The 14256-nt window shown below is 35.9% G+C and overlaps 1 protein-coding gene across 13 annotated transcripts in view; it reads right to left on the bottom strand.

Moving 5' to 3' along the window:
* DZIP3 (DAZ interacting zinc finger protein 3) overlaps positions 1–14256 on the bottom strand; it is a 109012-nt gene that overhangs the window by 15381 nt on the left and 79375 nt on the right. For all 13 annotated transcript variants that reach the window (XM_059164208.1, XM_059164211.1, XM_059164213.1 and 10 more), the window contains 3 exons: positions 5413–5481; positions 2926–3022; positions 1347–1450 (listed from right to left, as the gene is read on the bottom strand). In XM_059164208.1, the coding sequence (XP_059020191.1) occupies positions 1347–1450; positions 2926–3022; positions 5413–5481 (270 nt within the window). The remainder of the gene's footprint in view (positions 1–1346; positions 1451–2925; positions 3023–5412; positions 5482–14256) is intronic.

Raw genomic sequence — 14256 nt, forward strand, 5'->3', positions numbered from 1 at the left:
AACGTATAAAATTTATTTTTTCAAGAACAAATATAACTTCTGCTTCCAGAACATCAAGTGTTCTTCTAACTTGGCAATACTGTTTTTTAGGACATGTAAAACCTTTACACAGAAATCCCTCCAGTGAACTACGAAGGCAGAGAAGGCCAAACAGAGAAACTGCCCTAGCCATCCAATGCAGGAGCATTCTCAAAGATGCTGAATCCTCCTGCAAGCAGGTTTTGGACTATCTTCACCATAACCCTAACATCACAGCGCTATGGTTGGCCCATCAGCTCTCTGCAAATTAGAAAAATATATTCCTTATGGGAGGGCAAATCAGAAAGAAGTACCTCTTCTGGGAGGATCAATTAGATTGATCTGCCTCTATGCAGTACCTAAATTGCACAAACACAAGCAGCTCTGCCAAACATGCCCACCAAATGACTTAAGTAGGAACAGCCTGAGGTGTTAAGGTCTGCTATCTCCAAAGACAGATTTCATGAGGCCTTTCAAAAGGCTCTGCTGTAACAACCCCATCCCAGTATCACCCAGCATACCAGCTTTGAAAGAGCAGAACAAGTTATCACTGAGATTATGTTATACAAAGAGGCTTGATAATGTTTTAGTTTATAGAGTGCCCCTTCTCCCTCTAGCAAGCAAAGATAGACTGATCACTTACAACAGTGCTTCCTGGACCTGAATGCACATCAGTATATCCTGGGAATCTTGCTAAACATCAGAGATTCTGATTCTTTAGAATTGAAGAATAACGATGATCATTACAATGATCATCATTAAAAAATAATGATGCCTTGGTCCCAGAAATTCTAATTTAATTAATTCACTATGAAGATATAAAATTACAAATTTAAGGATAATCTCATGCAACCTGCCCAATATTTGAAAATTATTCATTTATTATAACACAGCAAGAAATTTCCTTTAACATATGATTTTAGGTGTTAATACTGATTTTTTCCCTCTACGCACTCCAAAGGTAGTTAAAATCAAGCATTAGATGAGAAATTAATTGTAAAAAGGATTTCCACTTAGAATCCACCCTGTTTTGTAAATGTCCGGGCTTCATGCATGTTTCTGAGATTTTTTATCTATTTCACTAGTGAAAGGGAAATATCTGTCTGCAGCTATTACTGTGCTCAGTAGACTTCAGTGCTTCAGCAGAAGAAACCAAGAACAGCAGCAAAGTGACTAAATGACTTTTGAGGTTTTAAAAAAATAAGGGTTTGTTCATTTCAAAGACTCTGATGTCATACATGTAAAACAGATTCTGTTCAAACTTAAGGACAAATCTTGTATCTTGTATCTCTGAGATGAAGATGCATTAAGAAAGAAGGAAATGTTACCTTGCTGCCATATGAGTCACCCGGGCAAGCTGACTGAGGCATTCCTTTTCAGTCTGCTCTAGATGAAGCAAACCAAAATCTCTACGACACTGTAAGAAATACACCTACAGATTTTTGAGAAAAAGACAAAGAAGTTGAAGATGCCTTGTAAATGAACACATCCTTTTCTCAATCATTTCAAGTAAAGTTGAGCTATTTTTCAATCTCTTCCAGCACCTGAGCTTCTTGACCATCCATAATACATTATAAAAACTCTGATTAATTCTACAATTCTAACTTTTTTACTCAATGGTTACTGGGTTAGTAAGCATTCCAGATCATTAGTTTTCAAACTTGAACATACCCTGGTATCATCTCAGACTCTTTAAAAATTTATGCCGTGGTCCCAGAGATTCTAATTTAATTGATCCCAAGTGCTGCCCAAGTAGTGGGATTTTTAAAAGTTCTCAGGTAACTATAATATTCAGCAAAGTTTAAGAACATTCCCAGAAGTCCCGTTACTTGCTTTTTTTTTTTTTTTAATTGATGAAGGGATAAGAAAATAATCAGACCATGCAGGAGGACCATGCAGTCCAAATGGGCCTTGCGAGGTCATCAAGTCTGTCTCCTCATAACAGGAATTCCCTCTGCCCCATTACTGTTGCATGCTCACTTGACCTCTGTTTTTTTTTTCACACTAGTCACTCAATATTCGCTGAAAATATATTCTTGGACAGCATTAGGTGTTTCTAAAATTAATAGTGGAAGTAGAAGGAAACGTTCTGACTAAAAGCAGTGAGAAACAAAAATATACAAACTTGAGCTCTTAAAGTAATCTGAGGGTTTTGTTTTTTCAGTTATAGCTAGCATTCTACTAATCTCCAGGGATTTTTGGTTCAGGTATCATTCCTTGATTATTGACCTCTGGATTCCCAAGCATTCTGCTAAAGTATACAGTTTACCCATGACAGATGTGGGAAGGTTTATAATTCTTTTAATGTTAGTGAGCTCTCTAAATATCTGAATCTTATTGTATATCGTTTGGTTATCTCTAAGTAAAAATTACATATATACAAATAATCATGTATCTTTTGGAAGAGACCCTAGCTGTGGTATTCTGTTAAGTTAGAAGAAACATTCTGGGAGTCTAGAAGGTAGGCTGGTTTTTTAAATTGGAGTGTATGATGTATATGTGCTTTGGGAAGATCTATGTAGAAAGTAACAAAAAAAGGAGACATTATCTTCAGCAGCAGTAAAATGTTAGAATTCTTAGAAATTTGGCTTAGTGACCTGGTTTCATGAGAATTATCCCAAAGTGTATGTATTTGCTACACATACTGAAGCAGACCAATTTCCTGAAGTCATTTGGGGAAAAACAACATAAGATCATCAACACTGAAGTAATCATGTACAAAATTCCAGTGAGTCAAAAAAGCACAAGAGTTTAAGCTATGTTCTTCTGGCTGGTCCTAAGATGACTTATTTCTGTTCATTTAGAACAGTCTTTTTTCAATTCTTTAGTATACTAGTACATGAGCAGAACTTCCCTCCCCAACCCAATTTTTCTCTTTCTTTCTTTCTTTTTTTTTTTTTTTTTTACCTCAGCTGTTAAAGCTCTGCTAGTTTCTGCATTCAGTTTGTTTAAGTATGTTTTAATTGTGCTTTCCAGATTATGCTTCTCCATTTCCCACTGGGATCTGAAATATATGAGCATTAAAGAGTCAACAACGTTGCAGCAAGGACAGACTTTTCCACTTTATTCAGGAGAGAGAAAGACTCAAACTATTTAGTGAGTAAGAAATGATTTCTTGTAAAAGTTTACAGCATACAAAGGCAAGAGAAGACATTACTTGACCCTTCCAGTTATCCTGTACTACCAAGAGTGCAGAAGTTTTAAAGTCGTCAATGTAAGGGCTAGGATTTAAAACTTGGCTCTGAAATAAAGTTGTCTGAGGATGAATCTGAGTTCTGAAACCTTGAGCAAGTTCCTTAACTTCTCTATACCTCAGTTTCTTTACATCTGAAAATGGAGAACACTGTACTATTGACCTCAAAGATCTATTGCAAAAACACATTCATATAATATATATAAAAGCATTCTGTGTTTAGTACATATTAAGCATTAAATAAATGTTAGCTATTATCATTAAATTTCACATAAAGTTTCTACAAGCCTTTCTGTATTCCCAAAATAGCAACTACAAAGGTTTTTTTTTTTGTTTTTTTTTTTTATCATCCCTGCCCTCACTGCATTAAAGCTAAATCACTGCATTAAAATATTGCACTGGTTATCTCAGTATCTCAGCTCACATCAACATCTTAGAATGAATACAAATCCTACAGCTTGAAAAGGAGAGAGGGAGATGATAAGGACATTATTTATGAAGGACATTATAGAGAAAGGCTACCTATGAGGTCTCTCTTTTTTACTATCTTATTTCAGCTTCCTACACCTGAGGCCCAAACTTTAGGGCATACAAACCAAATTATATCTTTAAAGGAAACAATTAACTGGAAATATAATATTGTAATAGGGACTTTTACAAAAGCTATCCTCAATGTTTTATTAGAAACACTTGGATGCTTGCACACTTGACAAATATTGATGAGAAGCTTGATAAAACAGTATGTTGTTAATACCACTATACCCAGAGTGTTTCAAGGGAAAAAATATTCAAGGACATATATGAATTCAACCAAGAGGAATTATTATGCTACTGAATACTGTGCAAATATTGTACAAAACTGCTTATAAGAATAAGAGAAAACATAACTTAGACTCCAAAATTTAAAAATCATATATCTGATAAAGGACTTATATCCAGAACATGCATAGAACTCTGAAAACTCAACAAAAAACAAAGAACCCAATTTAAAAAGTGGCCAAAGATTTGAATAGCCATTTTTCTTAGGAGATACACAAATAGCCAAGAAGTACTCGAAAAGATGTTCAACATATTAAATCATTAGGAAAATGCAAATCAAAACCACAATGATCTTGTATTTCACAACCATTACAATGAGTAAAATAAAGACAGGTATTCCAACAAGTATTTGTGAGGATGTGCAGAATCCACTGCTGGTGGGATTGTAAGATGTGCAGTCACTTGGAAAAGTTTGGTAGTTCCTTAAAAAGTTAAACAGAGTCTCCTGCATGTCTCAGCAATTCCACTCTTATATAACCAAGAGAACTGAAAACCTTATGCTCGTATAAAAATATGCTTACAAACGTTCATAAATGCATTATTCATAATAGTGAAAAAATTGAAACAAATCAAATGTCCATTGATAAAAAAGATAAACAAATAGTGGTGTATTTATACAGTGGAATATTATTTACCTATAAAAAGGAATGTATACTGAGATATGCTACGATATGGATATACAATATAGTAGGTGTAAGACATTAATCACAAGAGGGTACTTATATGATTATATTTATATGAAATGTCTGGAAAAAGCAAAACCACCAGGACAAATAATAAATGAATGATCACCAGAAGCTAGGGGAGGGGCGAATGAAGAATGCCTTCTAATGGATCCAGGATTTCCTTAGGGTGATAAAAATGTTCTGGAATCAAACAGAGGTGAAGGTTGTATACCTCTGCAAATATCCTAAAAAGCCAATGAAACGTATAATTTAACACACTGAGTTTTATGCTATATGAATTAGATCTCTAAAAAGTTATTTAAAAATTACCTACAGGCAAAAATATGTGAATAAGAATAAAATTCAACCAGTTTCATAAATCAGTAACACTTAGCAGTATTGATTAGGGCAAAGAGATGAGAACACCTAAGTCTGGTCCCTGCCTAGCTTGCTGTGGGACCATAACCTTGCTGATCTAATCTCTCTCAGCAGTTTTCTAGGGCCAGAGCTAAGCTGAACATAGCCCCCAATCTGCCTAGGTCACTTCCATTTGTAACTGTTGTCCCAGTCTAAACATTAATAATGTTCAATATCATGCTCAAAAGTACCCCAGTTTGGATAATAAATTATATGGCTACCCTGGTCAGTACATGCTGAATGAATATACTTAGAGTTTCAGAGATGTATTTTCAACCAAAGCAACAACTAAATTTGTACCTTTTCATGGAAAGTTGCTCTTTAAGATTCTTGATTTCATTATCTTTAGCATGGCTCTGACGCTGTAATCTAAGGAAAGATGAAAGGGATAAATGTTAGAAATGATTTGTCGTTAATACAGTCAATACAGCTCTCTTGTAGCTGAAGAGGAGGGACTAAGTATGACCATTTTAGGCCACAAAAATTGAGTCTGAAAATAGTCTCCTACACTTACACCTTCTGGAATTCATCTTTCTTTCTCTGATGTCTGATTTACCAACTTCCCAAGTTCTAATCCCATCAATTTGAAGCCAAAGAGAACTTGTATCCTCACTTCAAAGTCTCAGAAATAGGTCTTTAGCCCTTTCTACTATAGTTTACCCACTAGAAAACATAGACGGTATGTTCTGATTTCGTAGGCCTGTGGTAGGATTGAGAACTTTAAAATTTTCTTACCAAGTTATTATATCATGTCATATAAACTATTAAAGGGTTAAGGTCTGAAAGAAATCAGGTATTAAATATAGGCACCATGAGGCTGTGTACACATAGGAAATTTTTTTTTTTTTTTAAGATTTTATTTATTTATTTGAGAGAGAGACAGTAAGAGAGAGCACGAGTGAGGAGAAGGTGACAACTCCACTGTGGAGTTGGGAGCCCAAAGCGGGACTCGATCCCAGGACTCCAGGATCATGACCTGAGCTGAAGGCAGTCGCTTAACCGACTGAGCCACCCAGGCGCCCCACATAGGAATTTTAATTAAAATAGTAAATTATCACCAAGGAGTCACTCACATGATCTAATCAATGAAAGACCAGGCAAAAATTTTATGTAAATCAGAAAACATAGCCTGCAATTGGTTTAAAAATTAATATGCAAAAAATCTACTGAGAGAGTGCAAAGTAATATTTTTTGATTGATACATGTTCACAAATCATGTCTGATGTTCCTTCCTTGTGCTGCTATATATCTCCTCAGAACCAAGTTTTTATACTGACATTAATTTGCTATAATATGAAGAAGTTCACAGGAAAAGCACATTACTCTTTAAGTTTTGATATGTTCAGACACTTGGGATACACAGGTATTTGGGTCAACAGGAATTTGGAATGGTAACCTTAGAACAATGACTTTAAATGTGGCTAGATTGCTTACTATCAGATTTCAGAGATCACCTACTCAACCTTTACTCCAAGCTTCTTAGAAGCTATTGAGACTTACAATCAATGTTTATTGAACTGAAAATGCAATGAAAAGAAACCACATCTGTTTCTCCACAAAAGAGATCATGTTCTCAAGTAAAGAAGAAGAAAGATAAGCTTTGTTACTATGGTATGCAGGAATATGCAGAGAGATTCAAAAAGGAGGTCTCACAAAACAAACTGAGGGTTGCTGGGGGGAGGGGGTTTGGGAGAAGGGGGTGGGATTATGGACATTGGGGAGGGTATGTGCTTTGGTGAGTGCTGTGAAGTGTGTAAACCTGGTGATTCACAGACCTGTACCCCTGGGGATAAAAATATATGTTTATAAAAAATAAAAAATTATAAAAAAAAAAAGGAGGTAGTAAGATTTTTTAAATTGACATTCTGTTTTCCTTTGAATGCTTCCATTATTTGAATATTTTACCTAGCTGCAGTTTAAGAGTGGGCAATGAAGAGCTGACAGAGGCAGTGGGGAATTCAGAAGACCTGGATTCTTAAATAATAGAGGATAAGGTAGGCATTGTTCCTATCATCCAGCTTGAACAGGAAACAGCTATATTTGTTCAGGCAGTCATAACTTCTTAGTCCTATTTTTCTTTTGAATAACATGAGGGTAGGATTAGACATTCTTTTCTGAAAGATCTACAGTTCTCAAGTTTACTCGGGCTGGCTATCAAGTTTATTATGTGGATTTTACTGACAGTAATTACTTTAGATTTATTAAGTGCTAATTGTTATTTGTTCAAAATATGTTGCTATTATAAAAATCTTCTTTGTTAATTCTTCAATTATCAACAGCGAACATTTACCAAACATTACTATAGGACTGACATTGAACTAGGGCAAAGAAAAAAAGATTTTTTGCTTCCTAATAAAACCCAAATAAAAAAATCAGCATTTTATAATTTAAAAATATTTACATTTTTATCATATACTCTTGAGACATGTTCAAATGAATTGAACAAAGGCTTAAAAGCTATATGAGAACACATACAGTGCCCTCTCAGCCTAGATGCTCTGTGTTTTCTCCAATCTCATCCTATATAGCTGAGGTTCAATACTGTCTTCAATGATGTTCTTCCTTACCACAACAATCACAAGTGCTCTTTTTACCCTACAAAATCCCTATTGATTATGGTGCTGTTTGACAGTTATTTATTGTACAGTTGGCCTTGAACAATTATAGGGGTTAAGGACACTGACACCTACCTCCAGCAAATGCAGGTGAAAATCTGTATATAACTTTTGACTCCCCAAAAGCTTAACTATAATAGCTTACTGTTTACCAGAAGCCTTGCTGATAATATAGCCAATTAATACATGTTTTGTATGTTATATGTATTACATACTATATTCTTACCTCGAACTGAAATAAAATATTACTATGAAAACCATAAAGAGAAAAATACATTTATAGTACTGTACTGTATTTATCAAAAAAATCTGCATATAAGCAGACCCATAGTTCAAACCCTTGTTGAAGGGTTAACTGTACTTAAAAAAAAAAAAAAAAAAAAAACACATTAAACTTTTGAGATATCGAATTCATAGATTAATATACAGGTGTAAGAAATAATACAGAGAGATCCCATGTACTCTTTACTCATATTCCCTCAATGTTAACGTCTTACAGAACTATAGTATAATAACCAGGATGTTGATAATGATACAGTCAAAACACTGAAGAGTTTTATCACAATATTTCATTTTGCTCCCATTCCCATTTCATCCTCCTAACCTTGAATCACTAAACTGTTTTCCATTTTTATGATTTTGTCATGTTAAAATTTTTGAACCTTTGTCATTTCAAGAATGTTATAGTAATGAAATCATACAGTATATAAGCTTTGGGGACTGACTTTTTTCACTCAACATAATTCTCTGTCTGCAAGGTCTGCAGTATTATCACTCTTTCATTCCTGATGGTGGTATATGTATCTCCTTTTTGTTTGTTTGTTTTGCTAGAGTTCTGTCAATTTTATTGATATTTCCAAAGAAACAGCTCCTTGTTTCAAGAATTTTCTTTATTGTTTTTCTGTTTGTAATTTTATTACTTCTAATCTTGATTAATTCCATCTGCTTGTTTTCAGTTATTTTGCTTTTTTTTCCTCTGGATTCTTGAGGAAGGAGCTTAGATTAGATTTGAGATTTTTTTTAACTCTTACAAATATGTACAGTTAGTGCAATAAAACTTCAAAGAACTACTTTAGCTGGTGTCCCACAAATTCCGATATATTGTATTTTAATGTTAATTCAGTTCAACACATTTTTATTTCCCTTTAAATGTTTTTGGACCCATGGATTAATTAGACGTGTGCTGTGTAGTTTCCAAGTGCTTGGAGATTTTCCTGTTATCTTTCTGGTATTGATTTCTTTCTTCTTTTGCTCTGAGTATATGTTTTGTATGATTTCAATGCTTTTAAATTTTTTGTTTTGTTTTATGGGCCAGGATATGTTCTATCATGGTATACTTCCTATGGCCACTTGAAAGCAAATGTATTCTGCTGTTGTTTGGTGACGTGTCTTATAAATATTGATTAAATCCTGTTGGTTGATGGGGTTGTAGAAATTCTACATCTTTGTTAATACAGAATTTCTATATCTGCTGCTATAGAAATTCTGTATCTTTCTATCTAGTAGTTCTATAAATTACTGAGAATATGGGCTGAAATCACCATTTATAACTGCAGGTTTTTCAAGTTCTCCTTATAGTTCTATTAAGTTTGCTTCACATATATTGAGGCTCTATTGTTGGGTACATACACCTTTAGGTTGCTATATCTTCCTGGTGAATTGGTCCTGTCATCATTGTGTAATGTCCTTCTTCATCTCCAGCAGTTTTTTGCTCTTAAGTCCATTTTATATAGCCATTCCTGCTTTTTATTTTTTAAAAGATTTTATTTATTTATCGGACAGACGGAGATCACAAGTATGCAGAGAGGCAGGCAGAGAGAGAGGAGGAAGCCGGCTCCCTGCTGAGCAGAGAGCCCGACGCGGGACTTAGTCCCAAGACCCTGAGATCATGACCCGAGCCAAAGGCAGCGGCTTAACCCACTGAGCCACCCAGGCACCCGGTATTATAATTTTTGATTCAAGCATCAAGTATGATTTAAGAAATTAATGAGAAATAGGATGGGCTCTTACTGTTTACCCCCCTCTTTACTCATTCTGATGTTCTTCCTGAAACTCCAAGCTTCTATTATCATTTCCTTTATGGTTACAGACCTTCCTTTCAGCCACTATTTAATGGTACCTTTAGTAGCAACAGATTCTTATAGTTCTCCTGAGACTTGTCTTTATTTTCCATCTTCCTAAAGGATACTTTTGCTGGATATAATATTCAAAATTCTTGTTTTCTGTTAGGTTTTTTTCTTCCAGTACTTAAATAATGTGCCACTTCCTTCTGGCCTCCATGGTCTCAGATGAGAAATTTGATGTCATTTGAATTAGTGTTCCCACATGTGTTCTCTGGTTCTTTCAAGATTTTTTGTCTTTAGTTTTCTGTTTAATTATGTGACTTAGCATGGACTTCTTTGGGTTTATACTATTTGGGATTCACTCAACTTCTTGAATTTGAAAATTTATGTATTTTACTTCATTTCTTTTAATTACCACCCCCTCCCCCATCTCTCTTCTCTCCTCCTGAGATTCTGGTAAGAACTTTAACTCTTTTATTGTCCCACAGGTCACTGAGACTCTGTTTTGTTTTGTTTTTTTTTTAAATAATCTTTTCCCTGGTTTATCTCCTCTCTGCTCTTCACATTAGGTAATGTCTTTTGATCTGTCTTCAAGTTCACTGGTTTAATCCTCTGTCAACTTTAACTTATTAGTAATTATATCCAGCAAAATTTTCAGTTATTGTATTTTTTAGTGTTTAAATTTCCTTCCTTTGTCCATTAGCACTACTGCTATTCAACATAGTACTAGAAGTCCTAGCCTCAGCAATCAGACAACAAAAAGAAATTAAAGGCATCCAAATTGGCAAAGAAGTAGTCAAACTATCACTCTTCACAGATGATATGATACTATATGTGGAACACCCAAAAGACTCCACTCCAAATCTGCTAGAACTTGTACAGGAATTCAGTAAAGTGTCAGGATATAAAATCAATGCACAGAAATCAGTTGCATTTCTCTACACCAACAACAAGTCAGAAGAAAGAGAAATTAAGGAGTCAATCCCATTTACAATTGCACCCAAAACCATAAGATACCTAGGAATAAACCTAACCAAAGAGGTTAGGAATCTATACTCAGAAAACTATATAGCACTCATGAAAGAAATTGAGGAAGACACAAAGAAATGGAAAAATGTTCCATGCTCATGGATTGGAAGAACAAATATTGTGAAAATGTCTATGCTACCTAGAGCAATCTACACATTTTATGCAATCCCTATCAAAATCCCATCCATTTTTTTCAAAGAAATGGAACAAATAATCCTAAAATTTATGTGAAACCAAAAAAGACCTCGAATAGCCAAAGGAATATTGAAAAAGAAAGCCAAAGTTGGTGGCATCACAATTCCAGACTTCAAGCTCTATTACAAAGCTGTCATCATCAAGACAGTATGGTACTGGCACAAAAACAGACATATAGATCAATGGAACAGAATAGAGAGCCCAGAAATAGACCCTTAACTCTATGGTCAACTCATCTTTGACAAAGCAGGAAAGAATGTTCAATGGAAAAAAGACAGCCTCTTCAACAAATGGTTTTGGGAAAATAGGACAGTGACATGCAGAAAAATGAAATTGGACCATTTCCTTACACCACACATGAAAATAGACTCAAACTGATGAAGAGAAAGGAATGTGAGAAAGGAATCCATCAAAATCCTTGAGGAGAATACAGGCAGCAACCTCTTCGACCTCAGCTATAGTAACTTCTTCCTAGAAACATCGCCAAAAGCAAGGGAAGCAAGGGCAAAAGTGAACTATTGGGACTTCATCAAGATCAAAAGCTTTTGTAGAGAAAAGGAAACAGTCAACAAAACCAAAAGACAACTGACAGAATGGGAGAAGATATTTGCAAATGATGTATCAGATAAATGGCTAGTATCCAAAATCTATAAAGAACATATCAAACTCAACACCCAAAGAACAAATAACCCAAGCAAGAAATGGGAAGAGGACATGAACAGACATTTCTGCAAAGAAGTCATCCAGATGGCCAAAAGAAACATGAAAAAGTGCTCCATATCACTGGGCATCAGGGAAATAAAAATCAAAACCACAATGAGATACCACCTCACACCAGTCAGAAAGGCTAAAATTAACAAGTCAGGAAATGACAGATGCTGGTGAGGATGCAGAGAAAGGGGAACCCTCCTACATTGTTTGTTGGAATGTAAGCTGTATAACCACTCTGGAAAACAGCATGGAAGTTCTTCAAAAAGTTGAAAATAGAGTTACCTTACAACCCAGCAACTGCACTACTGAGTATTTACCCTAAAGATACAAACATAGTGATCCGAAGGGGCATGTGCACCCAAATGTTTATAGCAGCAATGTCCACAACAGCCAAACTATGGAAAGAACCTAGATGTCCATCAACAGATGAATGGATAAAGAAGATTTGGTATACATATACAATGGAATACTATGTAGCCATCAAAAGAAATGATATCTTGCCATTTGCAATGATGGATGGAACTAGAGGGTATTATGCTTAGTGAAATAAGTCAATCGGAGAAAGACAACTATCATATGATCTCCCTGATATGAGGAAGTGGAGATGCAATGTGGGGGGTTTGGGGGGTAGGAAAAGAATAAATGAAACAAGACTGGATCGGGAGGGAGACAAACCATAAGAGACTCTTAAGCTCACAAAACAAGCTGAGGGTGGCCAGGGGGAGGGGAGTAGGGAGAGGGTGGTGAGGTTATGGATATTATGGAGGGTATGTACGATGGTGAGTGCTGTGAAGTGTGTAAACCTGGAGATTCACAGACCTGTACCCCTGGGGCTAATAATACATTATATGTTTATAAAAGAATAAAAATTATAAAATGAAAAAAAGAATTTCCATCCTTTTTTATAACACTTTTTTTGCTAAGATTTCCTAGGTTCTCATTTGTTTAAAGATAATTCAATTTTCTTGCTGAAGCACTGTTATGGTGGTTGCTTTAAAATCTTTGTCAGACAATTCTCAAATCTGAATCATTTTAAAGTTGTCTTTTGTTAACTGTCTTTTCTCTTTTATGTTGTGACTGTCCTAGTTCTTTGTATACCTAGGTATTTTGGATATTATGAGACTCTGGATTTAATTTTTTTTTTCTTTTAGCAGGAAGACCCCTCTGTGTAGTGTGAGGGCTGAGTGGGTGTATATGTTTAGCTTTCCACTCAGCCCTGCTAACAACATCCCACCAAAACTGGACGCTGACATTCTGCCTCAAGGCAGATGAATGGTGTAGAAGTTCAGTCAGTCTCTCTTGGGTCCCACTGACATTTCCCAAGAAAGTGGGGCACCAACTCACTCTGCTTTTTGCCTCTGTATAAGATCAGCTTCCTGTTGGGCTCTACTAATACCAGGGAAGCAGAAAGCAGAGGGCTGACTCACACTGCTTTGTTGCTACAGGGTGGAGAGCAGGAGATCCATGTTGGGCCTCTCTGGCATCAGCTGGAAAGAGGGGAGAAAACATAGTGCCAACCAGCCCCAGGGGTAGGAACTCAGCTCCCATGAGGAGGTAGAGGTGAAACCTAGTATTGACCAGTCCCACCTCAGATTACCCTAAGTCTCTCTGATGCTGGGCAGAGGTAGAGGCTTAGCTTGCTACTGGATCACACCTATACTATCCTGGTAGCCAGAACACTACCTGCTTTTGTCTGGTGGGGAATGCAAGACAAGCTGGATCTCAGTACTGCTAATACTGCCCCAGCAAGGAGACCTGGTTTCTGCTATCTGCCATTGTTGGAACACATTAAGTAGTATGGAACCATTGGTGCTTGACTAGAATAGGTGAATACTGCCAAAAAGGCTTTCTGTTGTTACATCTCCCTTTTCCTGATCCTTTGGATAGAGACAATAATAAGCTTTTCTCAAAGGTTTATCCCTACCAGTTGGCTGTTCCAGGTTGGTGATTTCTTCGGTACCCGTCTATGATATATGGGAGACAATAACAAAAAGTCACTGTTGAATCATTCCTCATGTACCAAGGTCTCTAGACAGTTTGTTTCCATCTACCATTTAAAGTCCTTCTCTGCTTGTTTGTTCTGTTATATTCAAGGTGTTTTAATTTTAAGCAGGAGTATTTGCAAGGAAGAATGCTATTTCTTGCTAGAACTAGAAGTTCCTCTGTTTAAGTAGTTTTAACAAATTTATCTGTATTCTCCATTAGCTCACAACGTGACATGTTTTGGTATCTTCTACATGTGCCTTACATAATTCTTCTCACATAATGAGCCCCTGATAAATGTCTGGTGAATGCTCCTTGTATGAAGACATATGCATCCCCTAAAATAGTCTGTTTGTAGTCTCAAGCATAAAAAGGGTGCCTGGGTCAGCTATCAGAGTCGAGGAAGATATCTATCCTCAGATGGTAAAGGAGAGAAGCAGCAGCTCATCTGCATGGATGACATTATTTTTCTGATCACTGATGTTATATAACATACACTTGGATTGGTCATTGCCATCTAAGCTAAAAGACAATGTTTTGAACCCCAA

The sequence above is a fragment of the Mustela lutreola genome, chromosome 2 (genome assembly GCF_030435805.1).
Source record: "Mustela lutreola isolate mMusLut2 chromosome 2, mMusLut2.pri, whole genome shotgun sequence".
In the NCBI taxonomy this organism is placed as follows: domain Eukaryota; kingdom Metazoa; phylum Chordata; class Mammalia; order Carnivora; family Mustelidae; genus Mustela; species Mustela lutreola.